Source organism: Manis javanica, chromosome 18 (assembly GCF_040802235.1).
Source record: "Manis javanica isolate MJ-LG chromosome 18, MJ_LKY, whole genome shotgun sequence".
Classification (NCBI taxonomy): domain Eukaryota; kingdom Metazoa; phylum Chordata; class Mammalia; order Pholidota; family Manidae; genus Manis; species Manis javanica.
Genome location: NC_133173.1, coordinates 10176760 through 10203412, shown reverse-complemented (window position 1 = coordinate 10203412; position 26653 = coordinate 10176760). Strand labels below are relative to the sequence as shown.

Sequence of the window (26653 nt, the reverse complement as noted above, 5' to 3'; positions counted from 1 at the left end):
TAAAGATGCGTTCTTGTCAGGCAAATTATTTCATTTTGAAATTCTATAGCAAAAGAACAACAATAAAGTATTGGTTCCACTTTTAAATAAATAAGGGGTTATTTTGTTGCTGAAAGTTTTCATTCAAATGACTGATCAGATCTCACATGTCTGTTTAAAAATGTCTGACTTAGGTTGTTATAAAATGACAGACTATGATAAACTAGATGATGGCTGGGAGTGAGACAATGAGGCATTGTTTACACAGAAGATTGAGTAACTGGTTTAACAAAAGGGGTTTTTGGGTATCTATTGTATGTACAACTAAGAGATTTACTGGAGCTTTTATAATTTCTACAAGGCTCTTTTCCAGCCAGCTTCATTAACTTGAAGTAAATCAAATCATGCAGAAATCTGGCGCAGCCAGAAAGCAACCCAGGAAGATACAATATGAAGAAAAACAGACGCGGAATGATAAGGTTTAGAATCTTTGGCATTTTTCATAAACATTTTGTTTGAAGATTATTAAATTACAACCAGAGAGAAAAAGAAATAGTAAGGCTCATGATTAAATCAGGTCCTTTCACATCAACTTGTCTTTACAATACATATATATGGTATTATATATGTATATATATTATATATATATATATGTACTGCTTATACAAGGTATGTGTCAAAAAATAGTCTTTACAACTTAAATATCATTTGAACAGAAAGATATTCACATACTTTTTAATATATGCCCCAAATGGGGATTTTTACAGTGAAATGGTGGGGTATGCAAGAAGCAGATACTATCCAAGGAAGACTTTGAGGTGGTACTTTTCTAGGAATGGGGAGATATTGTTTTATTATGTGTAGCTTATTTTGCCAGGATCAAAAGATCAATTTGGTTTGCTAAGTATTTTCTCTTCCTGTTTAAAAATGTGGAAAAATAAGGGGATTATGACATCAGGGAAGCAACCCCATTTATTATTCCCTTGCTCCCCAACCTTTGTCTTTCTAAATGCCCTCAGAAGTCTTTCATTCACCCCTCCTTTCCCTCTTTCTGAAGCTACAATATTGACATTTTATTCCGGAAATAAGCAAAAACTCAAGTCAGAAGAAATGGAGTTGTAAGGTGAAACCTTCACTTCCCAGGTGAATGAGGCCTTCGGTCCCTGCCGGGGCGCCCACTGGCATCCAGCACCAAGACGTTTACTGAAATTTTACATACAGGCCTTCAGTAATCACAGCTGAAAGATTCCCAAAGATTTGGGCTAATCCAATAATTATTAAAAATCTCTTTATAATATACATTTTTTGGACAGATCCTGGCTGTCAAAGACTTGTTAATTCCAAGAGAAAATTGACTCACATGAACAATAACCTGAAAGAAGAATGGAAACAGGGAGTGAAAATAACTGACTCTTCATGAGACTCTGCCTCAAGGTATGAAAACAAGGTCAAAGTCACTCTTGAATCCAAGGGGTCTCCTAACTGTTCTCAGGGAGGGGGTTCAGACCATGGCAGCCTTTCTCTCCTATTTGAGAAGGGATGTTGGTCTTCCACTGTGTTTGGGTTGTTTCCTTTGGCTGGGCTAATCCACGTTGCAAGTAAGATACCCAGGCGGGCGGACGTGCATGTGCATGTACGTCTGTGCACGTGAAGAAGGGGGCAGAATGCAGAGAGGGCTCCGCACAGGTACCACGGAAAAAGGGGTGGCATAGGTCCAATCGGCCGTACGGGATCGGGTGCTGGTGTCCCTTGTTGGTGTGTGTCCTAGACAGCGCTTCGCTTCTTCCGAAGGGGGCTCTGGCCGCTGCAGAGCTTCAGTTCCGCATAATGCACCTGTGCAAACAAACAGCCATGACGCTGGCGGTTAGGTAACCCTAGCTCCCCACAGTGTGTGTTAATGGCTCCCCAAGGACAAACCCAGGCAAAGGAAGGGAGGTTCAAAGGTAATGAATCATTTTCTAAACACAGGAACACGGAGGAATTAATTGCAGGAAGGATTTGAGAAGTCATGCATCATTTCTTGAAACCAAAATATTAAAAGCAGGTTTTTCTAATGAGATGCATGGGTTTCTACCTGCTTTCGCCACTGCTCGAAGATTTTAGTTGTGTGTGTGCCCGTGTTCAACCATAAGCGAGCCTGATAACTGCCTCTTGGGAATGTTTATCTTAGTATATGATACAGCAACTTCCTAAGAATTATTCATTAAAAAATATCTAAAATCTTAGAGGCAAGAATTTCTGCAAATTGTATGCATTTATTTTGCCAGAGAGGGAAAAATGTTGAAATTGATACTGGCTCCAGAGTTATGTAGGTTTTTCTTAAAAATGAATTTCATTTACAAGGTAATGGGTAAAACATCTGTAATAAATATGAGCACAGGGGGAGTCCCCAGTGGCAAACTGTCTATTGTGTTATTAAAAAATGCTCTTAGTATACAGAGGATGTTACTAGCATACTGGGAATCCTCCTCAAATGCTCTTTTGTTGTATCCCCTGTATTCATGCCAACTCCAGTTGGGTGACTGCTCTCTGGACTGGTGCCTGGACTATGCAGGGACAGTGTCTAGGCAGGGGTGGGGAAGCTGGATAGGAATTTCCATGCTTCAAGGATGAAAGCATGAACTTACATTGTGACTCAAGTGATGGTACACTGCAATCACATTGCTTTGTGGCTTTATTTAAAGTATTATATTACAGACCACATGTGCTCACTATTTTTTTAGCATTTGTGCCCAAGTCCCCAAGGACATCACACCCCATGACATAAGCTGAGCTACACTTTGTCACAAACAGATGCTTAGAAAAAAAGCACCCTTCCCTTACAGTGTTTTAGGAAGGTCCCTCAGGGGAGTAGGGGATGGCATACCTGTCCACCTTCAATGCAAAACAAATGTGCCAGGTTACTATTTTCTAATCACTTAATGCAAATGTTAATGAGTAACTTCACATTTACGGAGTGCATTTAATAGCTCATTATAGAATGGTGGTTAATGAAAAATAGCATCATGGAATCTATTTTAACAGAGAGCTTGGAATGATGGGAAAGAAACTCTAGGGGTCTTTCAGCTCCAGGTCTCTGCAATCTGGCCGAGCTGCTGGGAACCAATTACAATACAGTGGCCCAAAGATGAAAAAGCGATATTTGATTTGGGATTCTCTCCGATAGTAACGGATTGTGTCTTTGACCATCGTGATGGTATTTCATGCCTTGGTCTCCCCCGTTTACCTGTTCAATAGTTTCTGTTCTCCATTAGCGAAATCATTGCCCACCCTCTGTCCTCTGGGTTTATAGCAGTCTGCTCTGCAGGGGCCTGGATCAGGGCCACTCTGGGACCTTCTAGCATTGCTGCTTTGCTTAATCTCTATGTATCCACAGAAACCATACAGCGCAGGGCTAAGTGACCATTGCCTGTGAATAACACTTCTAACTGATCTCAAATTATTTCACACTGTTATTGCCTCTCTGTGTATTAGAGTGAGCAGGGGCTTTGCCCTTAGCATCCCTAAGTCCTCAGAGGGAAAGGAATGGAAGGCAAGCCCCGGAGATAATCAGGGCAAACAAGAATAAAAAGAGTAATCCTTTTGTTCCCTACCTTCCCTGAAAATGTCTGCCCTCTGGAAGAGGAAGAAAATAAGCAACCCTCCCTGAACTTTGCATGTTTCTCTCTCCCACTCACAGAGCCCATCTTACCCTCTTTGGGGAGACAAGAGATCAAAAAAGAAAGGAAAACGCCATTTCACTACAGCCACACAGTATGAGTTCCAGATCGTTCTTAAGTAGCTCTTTTTCAGGATAATTTTCCCCAATCATCTCATGCTTTGGACAAAGGGTTTCCTGCCACCTCCCTGCAAGCCAGGTCTCTTTAAGGATTTTCTGATTCTTTATCTCAATTACTCACACAAGCACAGCCTTGCACTTCTCTGGCCCTGGCACTAGCCAGACTTCAGGGTTGGGGTGCCTGTGGGTGGTGACCATTCATTACATACCTTTTGAACATCAGACGGTACCCTGGAGAGGAAGTCTAGTAACTCGTTATTGTCGATGGCATAGGGGTTTCGAAGCTTCTTAGTAAATCTATTTATGCCTGAAAAATAAAACACAGCGAAATTGGCTTTGTCCGTCTGTCTATCTGTCTATCAAAACTCGCCTAAGTTGGGGGGGAGGGCAAGGGGGTGGCCTTCACAAGTAAAAATTAGTGTGAAAACAATTACTAGACCTCAAGTCATGTACATGTTGCTGTCATTTGGAATCATTCATAAATGTTTTTTCTTGAAGGAAAGAAGGAGGGACTGTCGGAGAGGGGCTCTGCCTTCTTGAGCTGTGAAAATCCCATTACAATCCCAGCAGCAGGGTGGCAGGAACACATTACAACCGCAGAGCTCCCTGGCTTTTTCAGACTATGTTGATTAACAGCCTCCTTTGCTAGGAAAACAAATGTCCCAGACGGGAAAAGGCCTTCTTCATGCGCCCGAACAAGTTTCTGCTCAGGGGGCTCTGGACCAAGTGTAGCAGTGGGAGGCACAGGGTGGGAGTTGTTTTTTTCCTGTTGTTAAAAAGAAGCTTGCAGAAATCTATCTCCCCGACTCCAACTCATTTTCACAGGTTTTTCTCTTCTCCCTGCAGAACAGAACTTGACATGATTGGACTTTAATGCCGCAGAAAACTGTGATAAGTTATTACTGGAAAATTATCTTACTATGGTGGTTACGTTAATTTATGGACCGCAACACCGGGGCGTGGGTTTGTCTAGTCAATGGAGTCTGTGCTAATTTAGGATGGGGACAATAATTAGGAGGACTCAGTGTTTAAGATGTCTTTGGTGGCTGCACCTGCTGCGTGCGAGCGTGTGCAGGACAATCTCTGTCAGTGGTTTCCTTTTCAGAGGGAAGCCCCTCTCAGCCACCTCTGTTTCCTACACTGCTTCTAGGAGCTGCCTAGCCCGTGTCTAGAGCTCATAGGCTGTGTGGTCTTTTCATCAATGCCAACCCTTTTTCACGATGGTTTTAACGCAGAAAGAACAAGTAGACTTCTGAAGTTTTGCCCCACGGAATGCTTGTTTAGCAAGGATCCTACCTGCTAGGTAAACGAATTCTCACCTTAGGTGCGCACTGACTGGCTTCTCCTCCAAAGCCAAGGTAACATTTACCTGTTCAATAGTCCCCAACATATAAAAGGTTTAATGTTTTCCATCATTTAATATTATTTTGCTTTCATTAAGGACTAGACTTCTTGCATGACCTTAATACCCCAGCACAATACCAAACTCCAGTCATTTCTTTAGTGGGTCAGACATATCTGCTTTGCAAATGGGAGCCAGCCGTTGTTCATGAGTAAATGGTGTCTTGGTGGTCGGGCTGGGGAAGGCTTCTTGCAGAGGATCCTTTTTCTCTCAAGTCAAAGCAGCTCTATGCCTTTCTTCCCTCTCCCCCCACAGCAAGCTTCATGTTTCTAGTTAAATTTCCCCCAGCCTTCCTTTAAACTAAAATGTTCTCCACTGTGTTATTCTAAAGACATTTAATTGTAGCATGGGCTTCTTGGCAAAGGCAAACAGACAAAGACGTACTGAGAAAAGATATATCTTCTATTGTTAATTATATATAGTGTGCGCATCTGGAGTCTTTACAATGAACATCAAGGCAGGGATAATATCACAGCCGATCAAAACACTGCATTCTTAGTCACTGAGAAGATTATAAACCTGCACAGTAGCTCAAATGCACCAAGAAGGGCAGAAGTTGTCCATAATGCACTGAGGCTGTCTATGCTTGAAAAACTTGGAACAAAAAATTGTACGGCACTCAGACTGCATGTTTCAAAGGCACACCTTATTTTTTAAGGTGTCACAGGCTCAAATGTCAATTCCACCATATTATCTACCGTGTGAGACCAAGTGTCCAGAGGGCATCACGTACTTGGGGCAAGAAACAGGGTTGTAGATTAGCAGGAACAGTGGGACACCACTCTGGCTTCACCCTGTAGTAGCTGTGTGGTTTGAGAAGAATCACTCAACTTTCCTGCACCACAGATGTCTTATATTAAAAATTAAATAATAAAGACCTGCCTTAGCTAGTTTCCTAGGTTGATGGGAGAATCACCTTGGACAACGGAGGCAGGTGGATTCTATAACCTGACATCGCACAACAAGGAAGGGGGAAATAGCATCATTACTCTAGATGCCAATAAGTGAAGAAAACAAAGGAGGGAGATACAGAAAAGTCTTTCTACTACTGGGCATGTGATCATACACCCAGATTTGGAAGTTGTGGCTTTATCCAGGAGCACAATAGACATACTCCTAGATTTTTGCAGCCTCAGTACAGACACACAGAGGGCATATATGTTGTGAATTTTTATTTTGGCACAAAAAGAGAAGGATCCAAATACCAAAGGATAACATTTGGGAAATACGCAATCATTTAATGATTCCAGATCATACACTGAATAGATCAATGGAGTAGAAAGAGGCCCCCAGTTAAAAAAAAAAATCACTGGAAGACAGACAGAGGAAAAATCACATGGCTGCTTTGCACATATGGCCCCTGGGGAGTAACCACTTGAAACCGAATTGTAACAGTATTTTTCAGATATTTCTATAAGTGATTGGCATGTAGCCCTGACTGTAATACCCTGGTGGGCATGGGTGAGGTGGGGCAGAGGGTCCCTGCTTCCTCACATAACAAACACCGAGTGCTTTGCATGCAGAAAATATTGTGCTATCAAATGGAGATACCAAGTTAAATACGCCAGGGTTACTTCTTTCAAGAAGCTCAAAATCTAGCTTGGGGTATTCATATGTACCTTGAAAAAATTAAAAAGAAAAGTGCCTCAGACCAGAGCTGAGAACCTGTAATTAAAGCATCTATGATGAAGAAGAGAATGAAAGGAATATAGGAAACCTCTCCAAAGGGGCAGAAAAACCCACATGGGATCTGATTCTAAGAAATTCTCTGACTTCCAGGAATACATACATCAAATCAGTGACCAAAATTCAGTAGGTGTGGTTTACCTAAAGAAAATTTCAGATATCCCTCTTATACTACTTCTCACTTCATTTTCAAAAACTATACTCTGAAACCAAGATGATATTGTATATCAACTCTATTTCAATAAAAAATAAATAGAAAGAAAACTATGTTCCCACACAAGAGGTAGTGGGCTCACAACAAAATGTCATCTATGTAGATCACAGGTACTCACCTTGAGCAGATTCATCCACTCACAAAATATTTGTCAAGCACTCCTCAGAAATCTACTATCTATTTTTAGATGTCCTAGGAATTACAGGCCAAAGAGGAAAGCAAACTGTCTCACCCTCCAAAACCTGACAGTGAACTTGATGAGTCACAGAATATCCCCCACCGGCCACTATGAAATCAGGCTGTTTTCACAGGCTTTTGTTAATAATTTTGGTACAGAATAAAAATTTATATGAAAACATTATTTTGCTGTAGAATATGGAGATACAGTATATACAGTTGAATAACTTTGTTCCAAAGGGTGAAAAATATTGGAACAAAAAAAAAATCTTTGGATCTTATTTGCCACTTTTAAACTCCGTGAACATGCAAGTCATGTAGAAATAGTCTTCTCATCATTCATAAAGTCAAAAGCAACACTGGATATTAAGGCATATAAAGTTCACTTCTTGTACATGGGAAAGTTTCTGCCAAGGATTCAATCATTTAAGAGGTTTGCAAAAGGAATATCTGGGGTGCATGCTAGCTAATCACTAATTTGCCTTGGAAAAGAGTAAGTGACAGGAGAATTGCATATATTCCATGATGGCATGGAAAGTTTTATATGATGTGAAGAGGTAATAGCTCATTTTCACTGTCAAGGCTTTGAATATTTAACCAATGGTAAGTTCATCAATAAACTACAAGCCCCTGTCTAGAATGTAAAACTAAAGAACCAGACACAGAATATAAAGCTCAAAGGGTTACTGTCAGCCCAAGAGAGCATAAAGAATTCCAGGCTATTTAATAAACTTCATCCATAAACTGAACGATAAATAGAGCAATCTCTTATTAAGTAGATGCCAGAAGTTAGTGTTGGAAAGCTGCCAAGATCTTGGAGGATAAGACCAGAAGAAGCCCAAGTGATTTTTGGTAAATGGGATTGGAATCCCAAAAGTGATGATCAAAAGAGGAAATGCAGTATAGCCTTCTTTGTGGGGGGGGAAGATTCAGAAAACCAAATCAAGTATGCATCAGAACAACGAAGAAATCATTGGGCAACAGTGTTTATCAAACTGACAATGCCATTAGCTGAACTGAAACACGCACAAAACACTGGCCAAATGATTTTAATTTTGAATCATGTTCTGATTGGGGTAAACAACAGTTTTAAGATCTGTGTTTTAAATGTCATTAGTAAATGGACTTGGAAACTCATTATTAAAGAAAAACAGTTAAAAAAGGATAAGATTATTCAGTTTATACAGAAAACATTCATATAGAAGGTATTCAGGCAAACTCTTTTATAAAAGATTCCTTCTTATTTAATAGGCTCTGAAGGGCTCTATGCTTTCTTTCTTAATGGTCAAATACAGACTGAGGGGCAAGAACTGTTACCAAACAAAGCAGTGAAAGACAAAACGAAGCATGGATATGAGAAGACTTTCCCCAAAAGTGAGGGCCATCCAGGATTAATACAGAACCCTGGAGAGGGAATTAGAATATATTTTTCTTCTTTTGGGCTTTCTGCAAAGGAGAGAGAATTCTTTATGTAGGATTTTTGCTTCCTGGACAGAACTGAGAATGAATGGATTATGTCCTTTCAAAATCATTCTACTTCTGATATGTCATGAGTTATTCTATCATTCCTATGACTTTTCCCAATTCTGACTGCCTACATTTGGCTTTTTTTCTCAGCAGGATTCCATCTTGCTAGGTTCCCTTTGGGAAGGTCTACACTGAATGGTTTTAGGAATGTTGTAACTTTCATTTGACATTTACAGGCTCTCAGCTTCTGCTTAGAGATGAACCCATCTCAGTGCATCACTTATGTTCGTGACTTCTCTGAACATCGTCACATCTGAAGATCCCTGGAATCTGGACTATAGTTTCAAACTCAACAGCAGTCAGAGGAACAACCAATGGACAACCAGGACTGCCAGGCTCTTACAGAGAAGGGTTGATGCTTTTCCAACAATTAATTTGCTGCAATGCAGTCTCCTTATATCAATCTGGAGCCCACCCAGCAACAGACACAAATATTTACAAGGGCTGTTTGCATTTTGTCCAACTGCTAGCATGAGTAGTAAATCAAGCCATGAAATTGATTCCACGTATGACATTTTTGTTTCTACCTTTTTAAAGCAGCTAAACTTTATATAGGCACACTATCTTCCCTGCTCAATAAGAGCTTCCTCTCCCTTCAGGCACTGGTTAGGTAGCAGTGACCAAGTGACACCCCCCTCCCCCACTCCCTCTATTCCTTATGGATTTCAGTACTGGGTTGTTTTTTTTTTTCACTCCTGGAGAGATGAAGTGTCAGGAGCAACCTAGCAGCAGCCAGATCTACTTTTAAAAAATATGAAGGGCAAGATGCAGTTATTTGCTTACTGTTTGGATAACAGTGTTTCCTGCAAAGTTACTGGGCCACAGCAATATATGATTCAAAAGTGTTTATGACTATGAAAGCCCAAAGGGAAATCGCATGCACAATCACATTTTTATTTGATTGCAATTATGTAAGAGGCCTATAAATATCTAACCTGATCATTGTTCATGCAAACTGGCCTTTTCAGGGAGGTCCTGGAGTTTTTGTTTCCCTAAATGTTTTCCTTTCTCTCACATTTAATTGCCAACAAGAACACTTAAAGTTTACAATCGCACTTTAAAAACGAGTCACTGGTTCTTACCTGGAATTGATGGTTAGCAAAAGGACCATGCCAAACTTACCCCAGACTAAAATGATGTACCGAAGTGGAATGAAATACAAAGTGACAGTGGCCACTGCCAGGATCAAACAGGCCAGGAATGAAAGGAACGGGACCGTCCAGTTAAATGTGCTGTAGACAAACCACAAACACGTAATTTTGTCTGAAGCTCAAGAACAGCGATCTACTCCTCTTAACTTTTGTTAGTTACACCAACAAAAATGGTCGATTAGAAGAGTTTCTTTAAAAACCTGAAGATGGCAGTCTGCCAAACTGGGCACCGAAACACAACATCCTTGAGGAGAAGGTCAGAAGACCAAGTGCCATTCAACGTGTCAGAATCGGGGTGGCTTTGTCTTCCTGGAACCAACAGCTTCTGAGAAGACGTTTGGCCCCCACAAAGTGATTGAAAGCTGCAGTACTGTCATGACAGCTCCGTGCATGGAGATCTTCAAAACGGAAGGTTAGTTAGGTCACTTCCAAGTCAATATTTCTTTCTCAATTAACACACGGTTGCCAGTAACCGCCTAGACAAGGGAGGATATTACTACAGTGCTTCGTTGCTTTTCTGTTTTCTAATGACTTACATTTAGAATTTCCAGACTCATTTACTCCAGAAGGTTAGCAGTGCCCTGAAATGCACTGGGGAGCATTTGGCAATTAACCATTACACCACCCGTAGGCGGTCCATGTGATGTTCCCACAAATTACTTTCATGGGCCCACTGGCTCTTTTCATGGTACGGTTGCCTCCTCTGAACTTGTATGGAAATGCACATCTAGAACATACGCTGAGGAATTGAATGTACTGTGGAAATCCTTGCATAGTCTGATTGGCTTCCCAATTTATTGCTTTCCTGTCCTTTAAAATCTTTTTAAAAATATTTTTTATGATTTTGTAAACATAAAAAGTATATATTTTACAGAACCAAATTTCTCAATATTTTCTCATTGATTTCTAGATCTGGGAATGCTTATAAAAGATGTCCTCCAGTCCAGCAACTGGACACCACCAGACTGAATAATCAGTACTTCCCCCACTTATGCCTTTTTCTAGGTTACTCTAAATTTCTACCTACACATCGGTCTATTCCTGATTTCTCTCTTCTACAGTAGAACTTCTATTTGAACTTTCTGGAGGCCACATCACAATATTTGTGTAAATGTTATATGGACTCCATACTTGCCCCCATAATGCCATGGCAAGAAGTTTAACCTGCAAATATCCTTGCACAGGGACAGTGGGCTGGCGCCTGAATGTCTGCTGCAGTGATTAAAATGGGAAATAGCCTCTGTATCATTAATAGGACAGTATCTAAATAGAAGGAAAACTCTAAATAGATTTATACTCTGCAATATCATGCAGCTTTAAAAAGCAATGAGAATATAAAAAGAAGACCCATACAACACCCCTGCCTGTAACACAGAGGCTCAAAGTTAAAGGTTTGAAAAAATAAGTTGCATAAATAAATGTGCATGTATGTATGGGTGTATATATATATATAGATAGATAGATAGATAGATAGATAGATAGATAGATAGATAGATAGATATATCAACATATAGATATATAGATATAGAGAGATATAGATAGACATATTTATTACTGAACTCACACATGTATAAACATAAAGGTTTTTATCATGAAGAAACCTCTGAAGGATATACTCCTAACTGTTAACAGCAGCTCAATATGAAAGGGGAAGGGGGGGAGGGGAAGGAGAGAGGGAGGTAGACAGAAGGCTGTCTGTTTGATTACTTTTATAATGGCTGCACATCATATTCATAATAAAAATAAATAAAAACAGAGTAAGATATAATGAAATCAGTATATCAAAACTACAACAAATATGTAGAAACAAACAGCAAACTCTGCCCTATTTTGTTTGTTTTTTTAAAGCAGAAGATTAAAGAGTGGCAGACCCTGAACAAATCCATAACTAGGTAGCAATAAAAGTGTGCTTTTCTCACTCTGGTATAATAATGTTTATTTATTAACCTAGTAGTTTACAATATAAAAATCATGCTCATTCCCATTTTCATTATCGTCAGCAATTTACTCAGCAACTCTGATTTAGTTTTCCCATCTGTAGAATGGGAATAATAAAGGTATGTATTTTACAGAGATGCTGAGGAGAATTAATGAGTTAATAAATATAAACCATTTAAAAACAGTATCTGGCACATAGTAATTATGTAACAAGTGTTAGCCAGACTTATTTCCTTGTTATTGCACAAAAGTGATATAAATATGAAAAGAAAGCTAATTACATACAGCATTTTGAAGATAATAAAAGCTATGGAAAAATGCATGGAATTACTTCTTACAAAGAAATTACATTATGATTCCTCGAATAGCAATACCACCTGGCTTTAGAATTTCAAAAAAGTCAAATACTAGGATAAATAATTTTTAAAACCTTTAAAAAAAACAGAGAAAAATAAACGAAAGCCATCAGGAGGTTGATATAAAAATAAGAAAGCAGCAGAATGCAAAAATTAAAAAGAACTGTAAGAACTCTGGGAGGTAATTAGGGTCCAAAGCACATTTCCACCAAATCTCTGCCAAACATTACAATTTTGAACTTCTGTCTCTTACCTGTTATGATACATGGGGGAGGGGTGGGGCGCATAAGGTGAAGTGTCCATACGGGGAGATTCTAATAGGAGACTATGGCACAAAGCTAACACATTCAGGGTAAGGATGAATTTTAAAAAGAAAGAGAAAAAAAAAAAGAAAGAAGGAAGAAGAAAAAGAGAAAGAAAAGGAGAAGAAAGGAGAAAAAGGAAGTCCACCATATATTAATAGATGCAAAGAACTCTGCCTGTCATGACCCTGGTGCTAGGTAGAGAGATTCTCCATCTGGGCTTAAGCTACCAGTGTAGTTTGAAAAGTCTCAGTGAAGATTAAAAAATAGAATAAAAGGGATCCCAGGGTGGTAGTCCTCCAAGGTCCCTGAATTGGGTCCCCCACTAGTTGACCTTTGTGTCAGTGGAATTATTATTGTCCTCATTTCCCAGGCTTGAACAAAGGAAGTCCCCTGAGTCTTCCACCCGTCGACACAGAACGACTGGTCCTCTAATCCTGCAGATTCTTCTTTGGAGGTGTACCCTACGAGGTGCTTTCTTCCCCATGTGCATGCTGTCACTCCAGCTCATGAACTCTGTCCACACACCTGGCCTCTACCCCTTTCCTGGGTCTCTCTGACTTCATGCTTTGTCCCTTTCAACAGGTTACTCTCAGATTAAACACAAGGTGCATCAGTCTGTCACGCCCCATGTCCTCACGATGATTGTCATTGCACTTTACTTGCTTTCTCATCCTTACGGCTCCTCAGCAGCACTTCTTACTCAGAGAAGCTCTACTTCTGTGATGTGCCTTCTCAGCCTTATTCTAGAACCTTTGCAGGGATGGCCTCCCTCTCCTAGGCCTACCTTAACTTCATTATCTCCTCCACGGAGATTTCCCTAACTACCCCAGGACACAAGTATGAGAGTCACCACTCCACAATGATAGGACATATGGCAAATACCTTCTGACTCATCCTGTCTGCTGTCTGAGATGATATAAATGTTACATGTTGAGTAAATGTTTTAGTATCTTATATACATGCATTTGAAATATGTGTGATAACAGAAAAGGCAATTGGAGAAGGTAGAAGAGAGTAGAAAGAAGAAAATGTACTTCATTGCATGTAAATGAGATGCCACTGGGGTCCTCCGCATCAGCAACTCTTGCTCCAAGAGTTTTATGTAAGCCTATTTATTTATTAGTTGCCAGAAGTTGAGTGAAAGTTTTCCTGGTCCTTAAGAATTGAATTACAATGGAATTCCAACCGAGTTACACATGACATCCCACTTGAATAGCAAGCAGGAACTTTAAGGTCACTGTAATAATGAATGGCCAAAGAATTAATCGGAGCGGAGCATCATGAGCCTTCCTGTGTTGCAGCTGGCAGAACAGTGCTCTGTTCATGGCTGAAAATATGTCTCAGACATGGCCACCGCAGCTGTGCTGGGCACAGCCGCCCCTCAAAAGCCCTGCAGAGTCGGGGGCCTGTTTAAGACACTCTGCCCTCCTCTCTCATCAGATACATTTCCTTTACCATTATCAACTGCACAACGGCCACATTTGTCTATTAGAGATGTGCAAGCACCGAGACAGTTTTGTCAAACCACACGGACTCCATCCTCCGTCTGGCCCCCTCTCCACATCCTCTTATCCTCCTTGCTTCCATTGCATCCCTCACTCAGTGTTTTCATGGGCTTTTTCCACCTACTCAGCATCCCTTTCTCGGCGGGACAGACCTCCCCTAACATCCTGTCTTGGGTGGACTGAGCATCAGAGCCACTAAATTCTAATTGTCTTATGACTCTTCTTCTCCCTTATTGGAAAATAGATCTCTAGAGGATAATGACATTATTGTGTAGCAATGAGGAGGGCAAGGACGAATCCAAGCTCTCTGGCTTACTAGTTGTATGACCTTGGGCTACCTATTGAGTCAATCTGTGCTCTACTTTCCTTATTTGTAAAATGGAAATACTAAGGACCCTTACTCCATGGGGCTGCTGGAATCTTTTAATCCGACTCTTTTAAGTAACTCTTTAAAGAAGTTACTCTGTGTAAAGGGCTTACAACAGTCTGACTGACACATGACATCAGTTGATGTTCCCATTATCATTGTTATTATAGATGCATTTCTCAGTCTTAGACCGAGTCAGCATGTGGAACCCGGAAACTGACAGGCAAATGAACGAAAGCTGTAGTGCCCTCTGCATAGTTTCACTACTTTCTACTGTTATAAATTCAGTAAAACTCACCAAATCTGTTTAAAGATGGTTTTGAACCTATTTTTTAACAAAACAAACATGTTTACTTTGCCAGTGATAAATGGACATTCAAGAGCAATTTCATTTGATAAAGAACTGAGAAGGAAGATGATTGGCCATAGAAAGTTCCGTATTAGCTATTTATATTTGTTGATATTAATGATCACTTCTTGATTTCCCTGCATCTTGATATACAAAACTTCCGCTTGGCTTTTAGCACTGATTATATTCTCTTCTTTACCCATGCAATTTCTAAACATTATCTTCTTTCTTTAAGCTAGAGTGACCAATAAAATAAGAAAAAAATATTAATGAATCTTTAGATAGAAAAATTCTAAGGGGAGAATAAGTTTATAATTCTAAAGAAAAAAACTTAAAACGGCTCTGGTTTAAAAAAAAAAAAGCTCTGTTCATTGGTACCAAATAAAGACCAAGTTCTGCAGAGTTCACTGTGTATAAACAAAACAAACAAATGAACATGAATGTGAATTACAGAGTCAGTCTCAACTTGACACCACATTAGACAATTTAGCCCTCAGGCCTTAAGGCAAGGAGGTGCAAGCTATGGGTTGGATTTGAGTCAAACCTGGCTGCCACCTGTTTTTGTAAGTAAATTTTATTGGAACACATATCACACCCACATATTTACATATCACGGATGACTGCTTTTACACTTAAATAACAGAGTTGAGTAGTATGGCTCACAAAGCTGAAAATATTTACTCTCTGGCCCTTACAGAGGAAGTTTATCGACCCCTGTCCTAAGGCATCCACACACGTGGTAAACTGACTTCCCATCTTTGCATCCATGATGCTATTAGCTTAGACTATTCTTTGGAAAACTGAGAAATCTGTTCACTCAAGGCATTTACCTCTTCCGTGGTTCAGATGAAAAAGGCTCCTTTAGGGCATATTTGCTTCTCTTTTATTCCTGAATAAGATACTGTATTTTTATTAACCTATATTTTATCACTCTAGCCAGGATAGTTTTGAGAGCAAATGGAGCCCTACTAATAATTATGCTGGGGGAATTGGTATGAATCAGCCATGCGGTCACCCCAGTTCTGCAGCTCTGACCGCCTGTGAAATCAATAAGTTCAAAGAACAAACCGGAGTAAACAGGTGTCACTCCAACACCTTTGCTTTCGTTTTTCTGTTCCTGCATTTTCTGATTCCACCCTCCCCACCCTCTGTCTCGCTGTCCTTGGGGATGGCGGCTCGGCTTCAAATACCACAATGCAAATGTTGAACTTACTTTTTAATTCTTTCTCCAAAGGAAGCTATTTCCTCCAAGATGTTTTGAACAGTGGAAACAATATCCTGTACCATGTAGATTCTTTCAATTAACCCTTTTTTCTCGGATTCCTACAAAACATAAAAGCAGTATTTAACCCAGTTAACTTCATTTTTATTGTCCTGCTGTAGAGACCATTATACCATAACAGACCAACATGGTTATTATCCATAGAAGGACTCCAAGAGATAAATTACGTTTTTCACAACTTATTTATTGATGCTGAAAAAAAATCTTTGCTCACTCGTTCAGATGTCACTGTTGGCAGTGTGCAAACCTCAGTTACTATTGCAGTACGATGAGGTGAGGAAAGACACCCCCACAGAGCCAAAGGCTTCATGTCCTTTGGGGGCTTCTGCTTCTGTCAGAGCACCAACTCTGCAGCCCCTTCCATTTGACTAACCCTGATTTCTTCTCTGTCTTTACAAGGTGATCTGCCAGCTCGGCTTACTTCACTCCTATTACAGCCCTTCAGAAATGTTTCCAGCAGGTAACAACAGGGCCTGTCAGGGACCCAGATGGTATGTGTCCTAGTATCGTGGCTTCTTAGTCAAACTGTGCTGCATTTTTAATCATGCCTTAAACCCACTGCAGGCCTGAGGCATGCTTCAGTTATCCTTTGGAAACTACTTTAGAAATAGAGACAGTGGCTGGAGACATGCTACAAAGTCAACGGCTGGGCATGTCTCCCACCCAACTTGTTTCCTAGGAGGATGCCCAGCAATTGATTGGTTTTTCCTTCATGGAATTAGAAGCAAATAGAAGACAATCTTTTTTCAATCTCTGATTCTTCAAATGAAATGGATTTCAACTTTCTAAGAAGAGTATTTTTATTTTGCTTATAGAAAATCTTGAATGTGTGTGTTATCATATTAGGTAGCCAACGCTAATAAAAATAACTGAGAAATTACTCAAATGTTGGAGAAAAGAAAAGTCTCTAAAGAGTGATATTTTTACATTATTTCTTATGTCCTGACACCATCATCTCACTCCTTTATGGACTCCATTGTAACTGGGATCTAGCTAGGGTCCCCTCGGCTTTTGACTATCTGCGTCACTATAGTCACTACATCTAGTAAAACCTAAAACCTCCAATAACTCTTAACAATATTTTTTTCCTTTCTAGAATTTTACTTGAATTAAATTGTACTAAATTATGGAGCAAAAGCTTCTAAATTCAAGAGACCATTTCTATAGTAATACTCTGTGCAGCAAAAGAAAAAAAATCATTCTCATCTTGTGTTGTCTGTTCCATCCTACTGGAGACGTGGAGTGAAGGGCACCCCACCACCCTATAGGGGTTTCTTGCAGGAGCACTGCTATGGCAGAAATGTCAAAAAGCACAAACTCCCCTTCTTACATTTACCCTTGTTTGTGAAGTTACTTGGCTCAGAGAGACCAAAAATAAGGGCAGAGGCCAGAATGGATCACAGCCACCCCCTCTTTAGTAAAGGGTGCTGGGATGGTTTGAATAGCTTCTGGCCATCTGGTCTGTACTTCTCCAACCATTTTGTGTAGAAGGAGAATTCAGGCTCATTGTGTCGTCTCTGTATATCAAATCTGTAAGACATTTTTACTTTTTTAACATAATTTAAAATTTTTATTTCCTCCATTCTCTTACTGAATCTAATATTCCAAGCAGTTTGCCTTAAAAGTTAGATATGCTGCCAGAGCAACCTAGTGCATGCTTAGCAATCCACCACCATCTATTAATGGGCACAATGGTGAAAACCCGTCTCTGTCTGCCCCATAAGTATTCATGTTTATAAAGCAGGATTTGAAGGCACTGGGGAATTTGACCCAAAGGGCAAAAGTGGCTTCCTCTTTTCAGCAGCATAGAGTTTGGGTCAAAACAATTTCTGGGAAAATGACTCAGATTTTCATGTGGCTCAAATTCATAAAACTTTCCTATTTCAGCTGATTTTTTTTTATTTTGGTATAAAACATCCAAACGCTGAGGTTCTGGTTATGAAGAAAGCATAAGTTAGTATACCAAAATACTAAATGATTTTCACTTGTCCAGTTACTTTTTTAATGAATTTGATGTTTAAGTTTGCATAGGCTAAAGAGTCCTCCTACAGAGAGGGTAACAGGAATATTTATTGGCCAAATCCATACACCTTTAAGGGTTAATCAGAATTATATAATTTTTGAAATATTTACCAACTGAAAGCTTGGTTTTATTATAATGGATCTATAAAATTATTTCATATTACTTTTATTTATTTTCATGAATGATTATTTTAAAATAAAAATATTTTTATGTGCATTAAAACAAAACAAACTTGTATGATACCTGACTATTTTAAGATGGTATATGAAGAATGATTATTTGGGCCACATATTCATTTATTTAATTAGCTTCCTAGCGATAGCTGTCTGTAACCTGTCAGAGTTATTTTTCAAAAGAATGTACTTTCTAATGTCATCTTTTCATTTAGAGTGTTTCATACAATTGTTCTTAACCATCTCAGAATTGTACTTAATGGTCATTAAATTACACCTTTAATTGCCTTTACTGTAGGCCATAATTTTATTAATGAAAATACCCTCTCTGTAGGCACTGAGTTCTTTGCAAACTCACACCAAAAATGTGATACATGAGAATATTATCAATTCTATTTTTTAAATATTGAAATCTGTGTATTTCAGCCCAAATATTTTAAAGGCACTGTATTTTGTATCCATTCACATGAACTTTCTCCGCCAAACATTTTTTTCAAAACAAAGCTTCAAGTAAGTTGTCTCCATGATTCTTTTGACTGTTCAACAGATTTATGCTGAAAAATCAACGGCCTCTCAACTTCCTTACATTCCTGGGCAGAATGTATAGTTATCCTAATAAAAAGTAAAAGATTTCTTTCCACAAATTGATATATTCCAAAGAATAATTTCAGAATGTAAACACGGCATCAGGCACAGCTTTTGACTCCATACTTTACCTTGTCCCAAATAATCCTTGCTTTTTGCAAAGAAAAAAAAAAGTCTATTTTGCTAGCTCTTTGTAAATTCACCTCCTTCCATCAAAGCTTTCAAAGATGACGTTCCTTAGCACTTCAGTGACTGAATGCTTTGATTTAAAACTTCCAAATGAGAGTGACCAAAATGCAACCCGAACTTAAACACTTTTTTCCACAAGATTTCAATAACGTTGGGGAATGTTTAAATCAAGAGCTTTTCAAAGGTTCAAATATTTCTAAAATCAGATTGGTGATGAGTGACAAAAAACAAGTGCATCCTGCCCTGCTGAGGTATACTTTTATATTTGACATATCTTGTCACAAAAATTTTATTGTTGCTACCTGACTTTGTATGCATACAATATCTACAAATGGGAACACTACTGCTTCTAATTCAGTCAGTGGAGCATTATCTCTTGTCTGTATGCAATCATGAATAATAAGGGCTCCGTGGCCAATCCCAAGTACTTTTCTGCCTCATAGATTCCTTCCATTTTATAATATCTGATTAGTGAATATGCTGTGCTCCATCAAAATTTGCATTCATATTATCCCTGAAAAATTAAATAACCCTCAATGCTAAATGTTTGGACTAAATTTACAGTGGTATCCCTGATGTCAGAAACTTCATCATTTACAAAATTAACTTGCAAAAGCTCTATTTTGACTTCCTATATTTGAAGAAAACAGCAAAACAATTTCAGATTAATTTTATTTGATACTCTTTGAACCATTTGATGGCATTCAGATAAGACTGGCATCATTTGACTTTATACAAGGTTTTTAATAGGCAGATGCTACCAGAGTCAACATATTAGCAGCTGCCTTGCCTTGATCAGACATGTACAATGAAATCCTGGGATGGAAGATAAGAGACATATGGAAGAACAGACATTTGATCTAAATGAAAAGTCATGCTCCACAGAAAGATAGGTAAACACACCTTTTTGTTTGTGTGAATTAACAGCATGTTTCCAGATATGGTCTCCTTAAAGTAATTACTAACTAGTGAAGGCTCCTCAGCAGATTTGTGACTCAGGTTTACACATATCAGTGACATGACCATGGCCCACGGGAGTAGATGGAAAATGTAAACACACATCCCTTAGTTGATCAAAAATTATTTTGAGATATGGAATAACTGCTTGATTATTTGCTAAACATGTACTTTTTATATTATTATTACTCATTGAAAAAGCATTGTCAAAAAGTAAAAAAAAAACAGAAAAAAAAGTAAAAAAAAAAAAGGAACTAGTGCAGATTCTGTGAATACAATGAGTGAAATAAGGTGTTATAATAAGTGCTCCAAATATTTTTCATTCTCCTATCTATAGAACTGCTTAAATTCTGCATACTTTTAACACACACCCCCTATACTTTGTCATCTTCCTCACTAACCGCTCTGGGACTTTATGCACCTTACAGACCCTGGCAATGACCATAAGCCACAGCTGCTGGTTACACCACATGGCTGACCAGCCAGAAGTATTACATGCTTCTCCACCACTCCCTGAAACAAGAAGGGGTGAGCCCATTGTGGAGTATTTTATCACTGGCCGTCCAAAAGCTTTCCTTTAAACCTAGGCTGTAGTTAGTGAGCCCCTGCAAAATGTCAGGAAAATAGTTGTTATACTTGGTTGCTTGCCAGATTTAACCTGATGTCAGTGAGAACTGCCTTCACTGCCCATGTTAACTCCTGGGCTGTAGATAAAGACTACAGCAGAAACTGAACGCATACACTGAAAACTGAAGAAACATATCCCAGTTTATATTAATGGAAATATTAAATACAATACCTACTTATTAAAATAACGGTGGGCCCAGTAAATGGAGACCTTCTGGGAAAATGTAGGGCACTGATCAACCTAAATCAGTTTTCCCTAAAACTCATCCCTAAAATAAAAGTGACTAATGCTTTCCAGTGTATTTTTCTGGACAGGGAAGAAAAATACTTTGGCATGTATTTCCACCCCTTTCTTAGCATCTCTGCATGAGGCATTTGCCATCCATCTGTGAGAGGGACAGTGTTCACTTGACGGCAGGTATCTTCATGATGACTGGGAAAGGTCATTTCTGTTCTCTGAAAACCTTTTGTGGCTTTTGGGCAAAGTCTCTGTGTGTTAGGCAAGGCATGGTAGCTTCTATGCTATGAGAAGATGATATTTATATTTTCATAGCTTGGGTCTTTCATTCACATCTTCCATAAGCCTGTTTTTCTGCTATGACTGGCTTGAACCAGTAGACAACAGATTAGACCAGACTGCCCTGCCTGACCCTGTGTTCTCAGCATCAGCAACCAGGGTGGGTACATCCTTGATGCCGATAGGGTACATGTTTCATGAAGAAATGAATGGATGCAGGAAAAGAGCAGGACCATCAGGTTAATAACAGTGTTAAAGGATTATTTACATCAACCCAGGAGGGAAGTGCTTAGAGCGTGAGAGAAGATTCCAAGCCTCAGAAATCCTGCAGAAGGACCAAAAGGCACAACTCAAACTCCCAGCCTTCGTGAAACCTCTTCCTGAAGGTGCCAGTCCACACTCTTTGTTCTCTCCATTTGCATTGCACCTCTATCCTTTCCATCATTCTGGTAGCAAATGGGCTTTTCCCTCTCTGCCCTGCAAAATATACCTCTTTTAAAATAATATACTCCTGATTTTCTTTCTAATTATATCCACCAATATGCCAATGGGCATGTTCCAGAGCATTTGGCATTAGTATTTCTACTTACAGGAAACCACAGCCCAAAGATATTTAGTGATGTGACTATCACATATACATAGCAGAGAATTCCACCCCAGGACCATTCACTCCAGAGTTAAGTGTCTTCTCCAGTATGAGAAGCCCCTTAAGTTTGTAGTGGACTTTTCACAAGATAGGCATTCGGCTCATATTTATTCTTTTTTCCATTTGCTTCATTGATGTCTATGAATCTGTTCTCTTTCTATGTATATAGTACATGCAATTTTGAGATATCTTGTTCATTTACACATTTCTACTACTTTTTATTCCTTTGCAGCATTTTTTTGCTCAACTTTCATGCTAACGTATGGTAAATTTTCCTTGTGGAAAAATTTGGGGGAAAAACTTTTCTTTCCATTCTTATATTTAAGAGCTGGTATAACCAAGAGGTTTCCACTAAGAGAATAAAAGTTAAAGGAAAAACAATAAACCGTGTGATGTACAAACTCCACAGGTGTCCACATTTTGTAAATAACAGGCTGTGGAGTCTGAGAGAACTGGGTTCCACACTGGTTTTGTCATCTAGTGGTATTGTGATCACCACAAATTCCTTACCCTTTCTGAGTCCCAGTTTTGCTATCTGGGAGTGGGAGGTTATAATCCTTCCCTTGATTAGAGAATTAAGTATGATATCCTATTATTAGAGCCCTTGGTACTCCAGGGTCCTCATAAACTGAAGTCCCTACCCTTCAAGAATATAGAGACACAGAATGGATAACCTTTGATCTAGTTTAAAGAATACTGCGGTTAATTTACATTTCAAAAGCAATGCTCTTCCTGGACAAGTCTACTCATGCTGCCCTGTGTTGTAGGGAAGATCATCTGCAGGTTCTTTCTGCATCATGCTGTCTTTATTTACACGTTTCAGATTGAACCAGGGAATGTGGTGGTAACACAGTTTAGCAAACACAACATTACATCTGCTGCAACCAAACTGCCTAGGAGAGTGACAGTGATTCATTCAGAAAGACAGATATGCTATCATATGTGTTTATACTTTTCCTGAACATAAAAGGCTTCTAATTGATAGAGGGAAATATGTAATAAAAACAGTGATGGTCACTGGTGTGATTAAACAAAGGAACAGCATACTTGTGGCTAATCATGTATTTTTAGATTCCTACTTTTGAGAAAGAATAGATTTGCTTCTCATTATAAACTTGAAAAAACACAGAGGTATATAAGCAAACTACACACGACTTAGGGTCTAACTTTATGAGCAAGCATGTATCACCATATAATGGAAGAGAGGAAAGTATGGAAATTGTCAGGTCCAGAATTCAAGTTTCATAAGGTTGCGTCACTTTGTTCTACGTTATAAAGGAAGAGTGACACTCATTCTAAGGAAAATAATGATGAACTCCAAACCTGTAACCTAAAAAGTGCATACTATTATACAGAGATGAATGCAGGATCGCTACTTTTTCTTTTCTGTTTGTTTATAAAATGTCCAAAAAAAGTGAGTCTTTGGCTAAGTTTTGCAAACAGTTGCATTAAGAACAAATAATGTGCCTGTGTTGTAACTTGGTTGCTTTTTCTTTAGAAACAAAAACAAAACCTCAAAAATTGAATCTTTCTTTTCTAACTAGCTTTGAGCCTCGGGGAGAGAATTAACACCATTAAAATGAATTTACAACTAAGAATTAATTATATCATCAGTACGTTACTTTACATCTTTCTCACATGTTCTTATTTAGGAAATTTTCTCTAGTCTCTATCAAATACCTATGCAAAACCAGAGAGACAGAGTCCTGAAAATGGATCATGCCAGGAAAAATCCTTTGGCATGCTTAAAAACTGAGTACTATTTGTTACAGATGCACAGGATTCCCAAAAGGGATCAATGCAAAATTTCTGTCTTAAGATCTTCCCAGTAATTTCAGCCATCTAGAGCAATGATGCAAAAATACAACTGTAGACTTTATATGGGAATATGTTTAGTCTGTTTCATCCCACTGAATATTAAAAGCCTGCAATTTGAAAACTGGAAGAATTATAAACATCAAAAATAGTCTGAGTGGCATTTAGCATAAAAAAAAGAAGAGAAAAACCTTAGCATCTGTCATAACAAAGAACAAGAAGCAATATTTCTGATGTATGAGATTAAAAATTGTTCTTTGGGAATCCTGGCTTACTGCACTGGGAACTGTCCTTAGGATTTCTTCCCATGAGATGTGTTGTGTGTGCACAGAGACCCACACACATACGAAGTCAACTCCATGGTTGACTATATGCTATTAAAATAGGAAAAAAAAAATCTGTTCTCCTTCAAAAGAGCACTTCCTTTCCCTCTCACGAAGTACTTTTGCCTTGGGAAATGAATATGACACAGACTAGATTTTGAATCACTATCATTTCTAAGCTGTTTTAAACTGCTCTATCTGTGCATTACACCATGTGCTTCTACACTGACTGGTATTTACCAACACGATTTTTTTTGACTCGCCACAAAAGTCTCATCTGGTATCAAAGGGAAAGGCTGAAAAAATAAGGGAATGAACACATCAAAAGGAAGATGTGGATAAAACGCAATTCCAAGATTGGGAACAGTTCAGAAAAAAAAACACAAAAATTTGGAATTTAGACCCCAAGGAAACTTTCACTGAAAGTTCCTTTGATTGACAGATGTCAGGCTCACCATCACAAGGCAAATGGGGCTAATTGTTTTCTATAACTGTAAGGACTGCAGATTAACACACTCTGAGCAGTGGTTGCTGATTCCTCTGTATGTCCTTTAGTTTTCTTTGAGGTGGGAAGTGAGGAGGGTGGAAGATAAAATATTTAGGTGACCAAGCAATGCACCAGGTAATTTTTATTACCCTAAGGTCTTGACCACCCACACCCTTCCCCTCCCCTGACCAGCATAGTGTACCAGCTTTGATGAAAGTAGTGATCACATTGTACTCTGATTATTTACTCCGGGCCCCTTGTTTATAGTTGAAGTCTTTGTACCTACAAGAGGCTCTGATACAGAGAAAATACTCCATCAATGTATAATATTGCAAAAAAAATGAATCAATAAATTAATGACATATTTCCTTCCTGGTAATGTGCCATGATCAAAAATAAATGTGATTTAGATCAGAAGAGCTGAATGAATCTTACTACTATCCTATCATATTAATTTCTCTTACCTTGGTTTATTTATTTGTAGATGGGATAAATAATATTAAACTTAGCAACTTATTTTTAGTACTGAATGAGCTAAGGAATATAAAAATAGCCTGTAAATTGTAAACACTCTACAAAATATTAGTACTTTTATAAATCTAATTATCTAATTCTTAGTCAAAAGAAACTTGTTTTAAATTATTTCTTTTATGTCACTTCTTAATTACTTTTCCCAAGGAAAAAGCGGTGTCTCCACGTTTCTATCAATTATTTTGTAAATTATCTATCACCTTGTAAATTCATTGGATAATTGAGACTTAGGGAGAATAATACTACAGAGGAGGTTTTCAATAAGAAAGACAACAGGAAGAGCTACACTTCTCAGAAAAACATTGATTTGTGGATAACTGAGACATAATGACCAATATCTTCTACATTAGCATTATGTGAAAATTTTGCACAATGGAAATTAAATCTCTATGAACTCAGAGCGTCTGACTGTGTTCTGTCTGACAGTGCACACGAGCTAATAGAAGGATAGATAATGTAATTTGTAGTCTGGTATATCATATTTCATAATATTTGGGAGTAACATACCAAGTACAATCCTGACAGCAGCAATCAAGAAGAAAACCTACAAGTACTAGAATATTTGGTGAGCACAATAGTTGTAGGATGAAAAATGCTTGCTTCAAAAGGTCAGTTTAATAACATTTTTGGATTACTTCTAAAGGTAACAGAGCCAAAAAATTTTTAAGAATGGAGTTTTGATTTTTAAAAAGAAAATTTGAGTAAGTTGATGTGTCAGAGAAAAGACTGCAGGAAATAGGGAAGCCAGTTCCTTTTTATTATAAACATAATTAAACATTGGCTGGAATCCATGCTATTATTAAAGTCTTGAAAGCAAGATGGTTTGGTAGAAACGCTAGCAATTCAATCACTTCATTACCAGAAGTCATATTAAATCAAATTAAAAGGAGTTAAATCAGAAGGATCATTTGCTTTACTACCCTGAAAATTACCCATAAGCACCAGGTCCTGTGCACTACACCTTGTATATAAGTTGCATATGCTCTGAAAATGTATTTGTGTGTATTCAATTAGGGTTCACCTTTCAAAGACATTCTCTGACATTTTTTCTTAGAAATCCCACTTTATCATTTTAAATAGCTTAGTAATAGTTAAAAAAAATCACTAATCGAACTAATGTGCTATGTTTTGAACATTCTTAAGGCAGGCACAAAGGAACCATAAGCAAAACTGCTCTCACTATTAGTTTGTAGGGAGAATTTCTCCAAGGCCAAGAGTGATGGTCTCCCCTGGCTGAGACACTAGAGATCATCATCTCTCTCCGGAACCAGAAAACTCGAGGCGTGAGCACGCTGGACCAAGCCAAGTCATCCAGAGGAGAGTGCACGTTAACTTGACAGCACGCACGAACCCCTTCTAAACTCATTTACCACTGGCTTCTCTCTAAGAAGGCAATGTCTGCATTGTGATGAGTGGACTGATCTGTTTGGAGGAGGGAATTCATTTCAAACACGGAAATTGATGGTTTAAAACGTACTTAATTTTAATGATGACATCCTGATTTGTGAAAAGTAGAGTTATAATATTCATTTGTATCCTTTCATTATAATATTCATTTGCATCCTATCAAATATTCCAAAATCGATCCACAAAAATGTATGAGAGGTTTCTTATTTTCTTAAAGGAAAGCATCTCTATCTATTTTTCACCCACAGTCGGTATGATAGGGTGATTCCCCGCACCCCCTTCCACCCCACTAAAGACTGTAAGGCAGTTGCGAACTCATCGATGATACTAAAAGAACAGATTATTCAAGTCCTGTTT

General features: G+C 38.6%; 1 protein-coding gene across 5 annotated transcripts in view; it reads right to left on the bottom strand.

The window, feature by feature from the left end:
• Positions 1 to 454: 454 nt before the first annotated feature.
• The window catches only part of MCTP2 (multiple C2 and transmembrane domain containing 2), a 198250-nt gene continuing 172051 nt past the window's right edge, over positions 455 to 26653 (bottom strand). For 3 of the 5 annotated variants that reach the window (XM_017648516.3, XM_073227182.1, XM_017648517.3), the window contains 4 exons: positions 15948 to 16057; positions 9886 to 9995; positions 3967 to 4064; positions 455 to 1812 (listed from right to left, as the gene is read on the bottom strand). In XM_017648516.3, the coding sequence (XP_017504005.3) occupies positions 1744 to 1812; positions 3967 to 4064; positions 9886 to 9995; positions 15948 to 16057 (387 nt within the window). In that variant the 3' untranslated portion in view covers positions 455 to 1743. Of the gene's footprint in view, positions 1813 to 3966; positions 4065 to 9885; positions 9996 to 11442; positions 14970 to 15947; positions 16058 to 26653 lie in introns of those variants that run through there. The other 2 variants (XR_005056531.2, XM_073227183.1) reach the window with 2 other exon arrangements.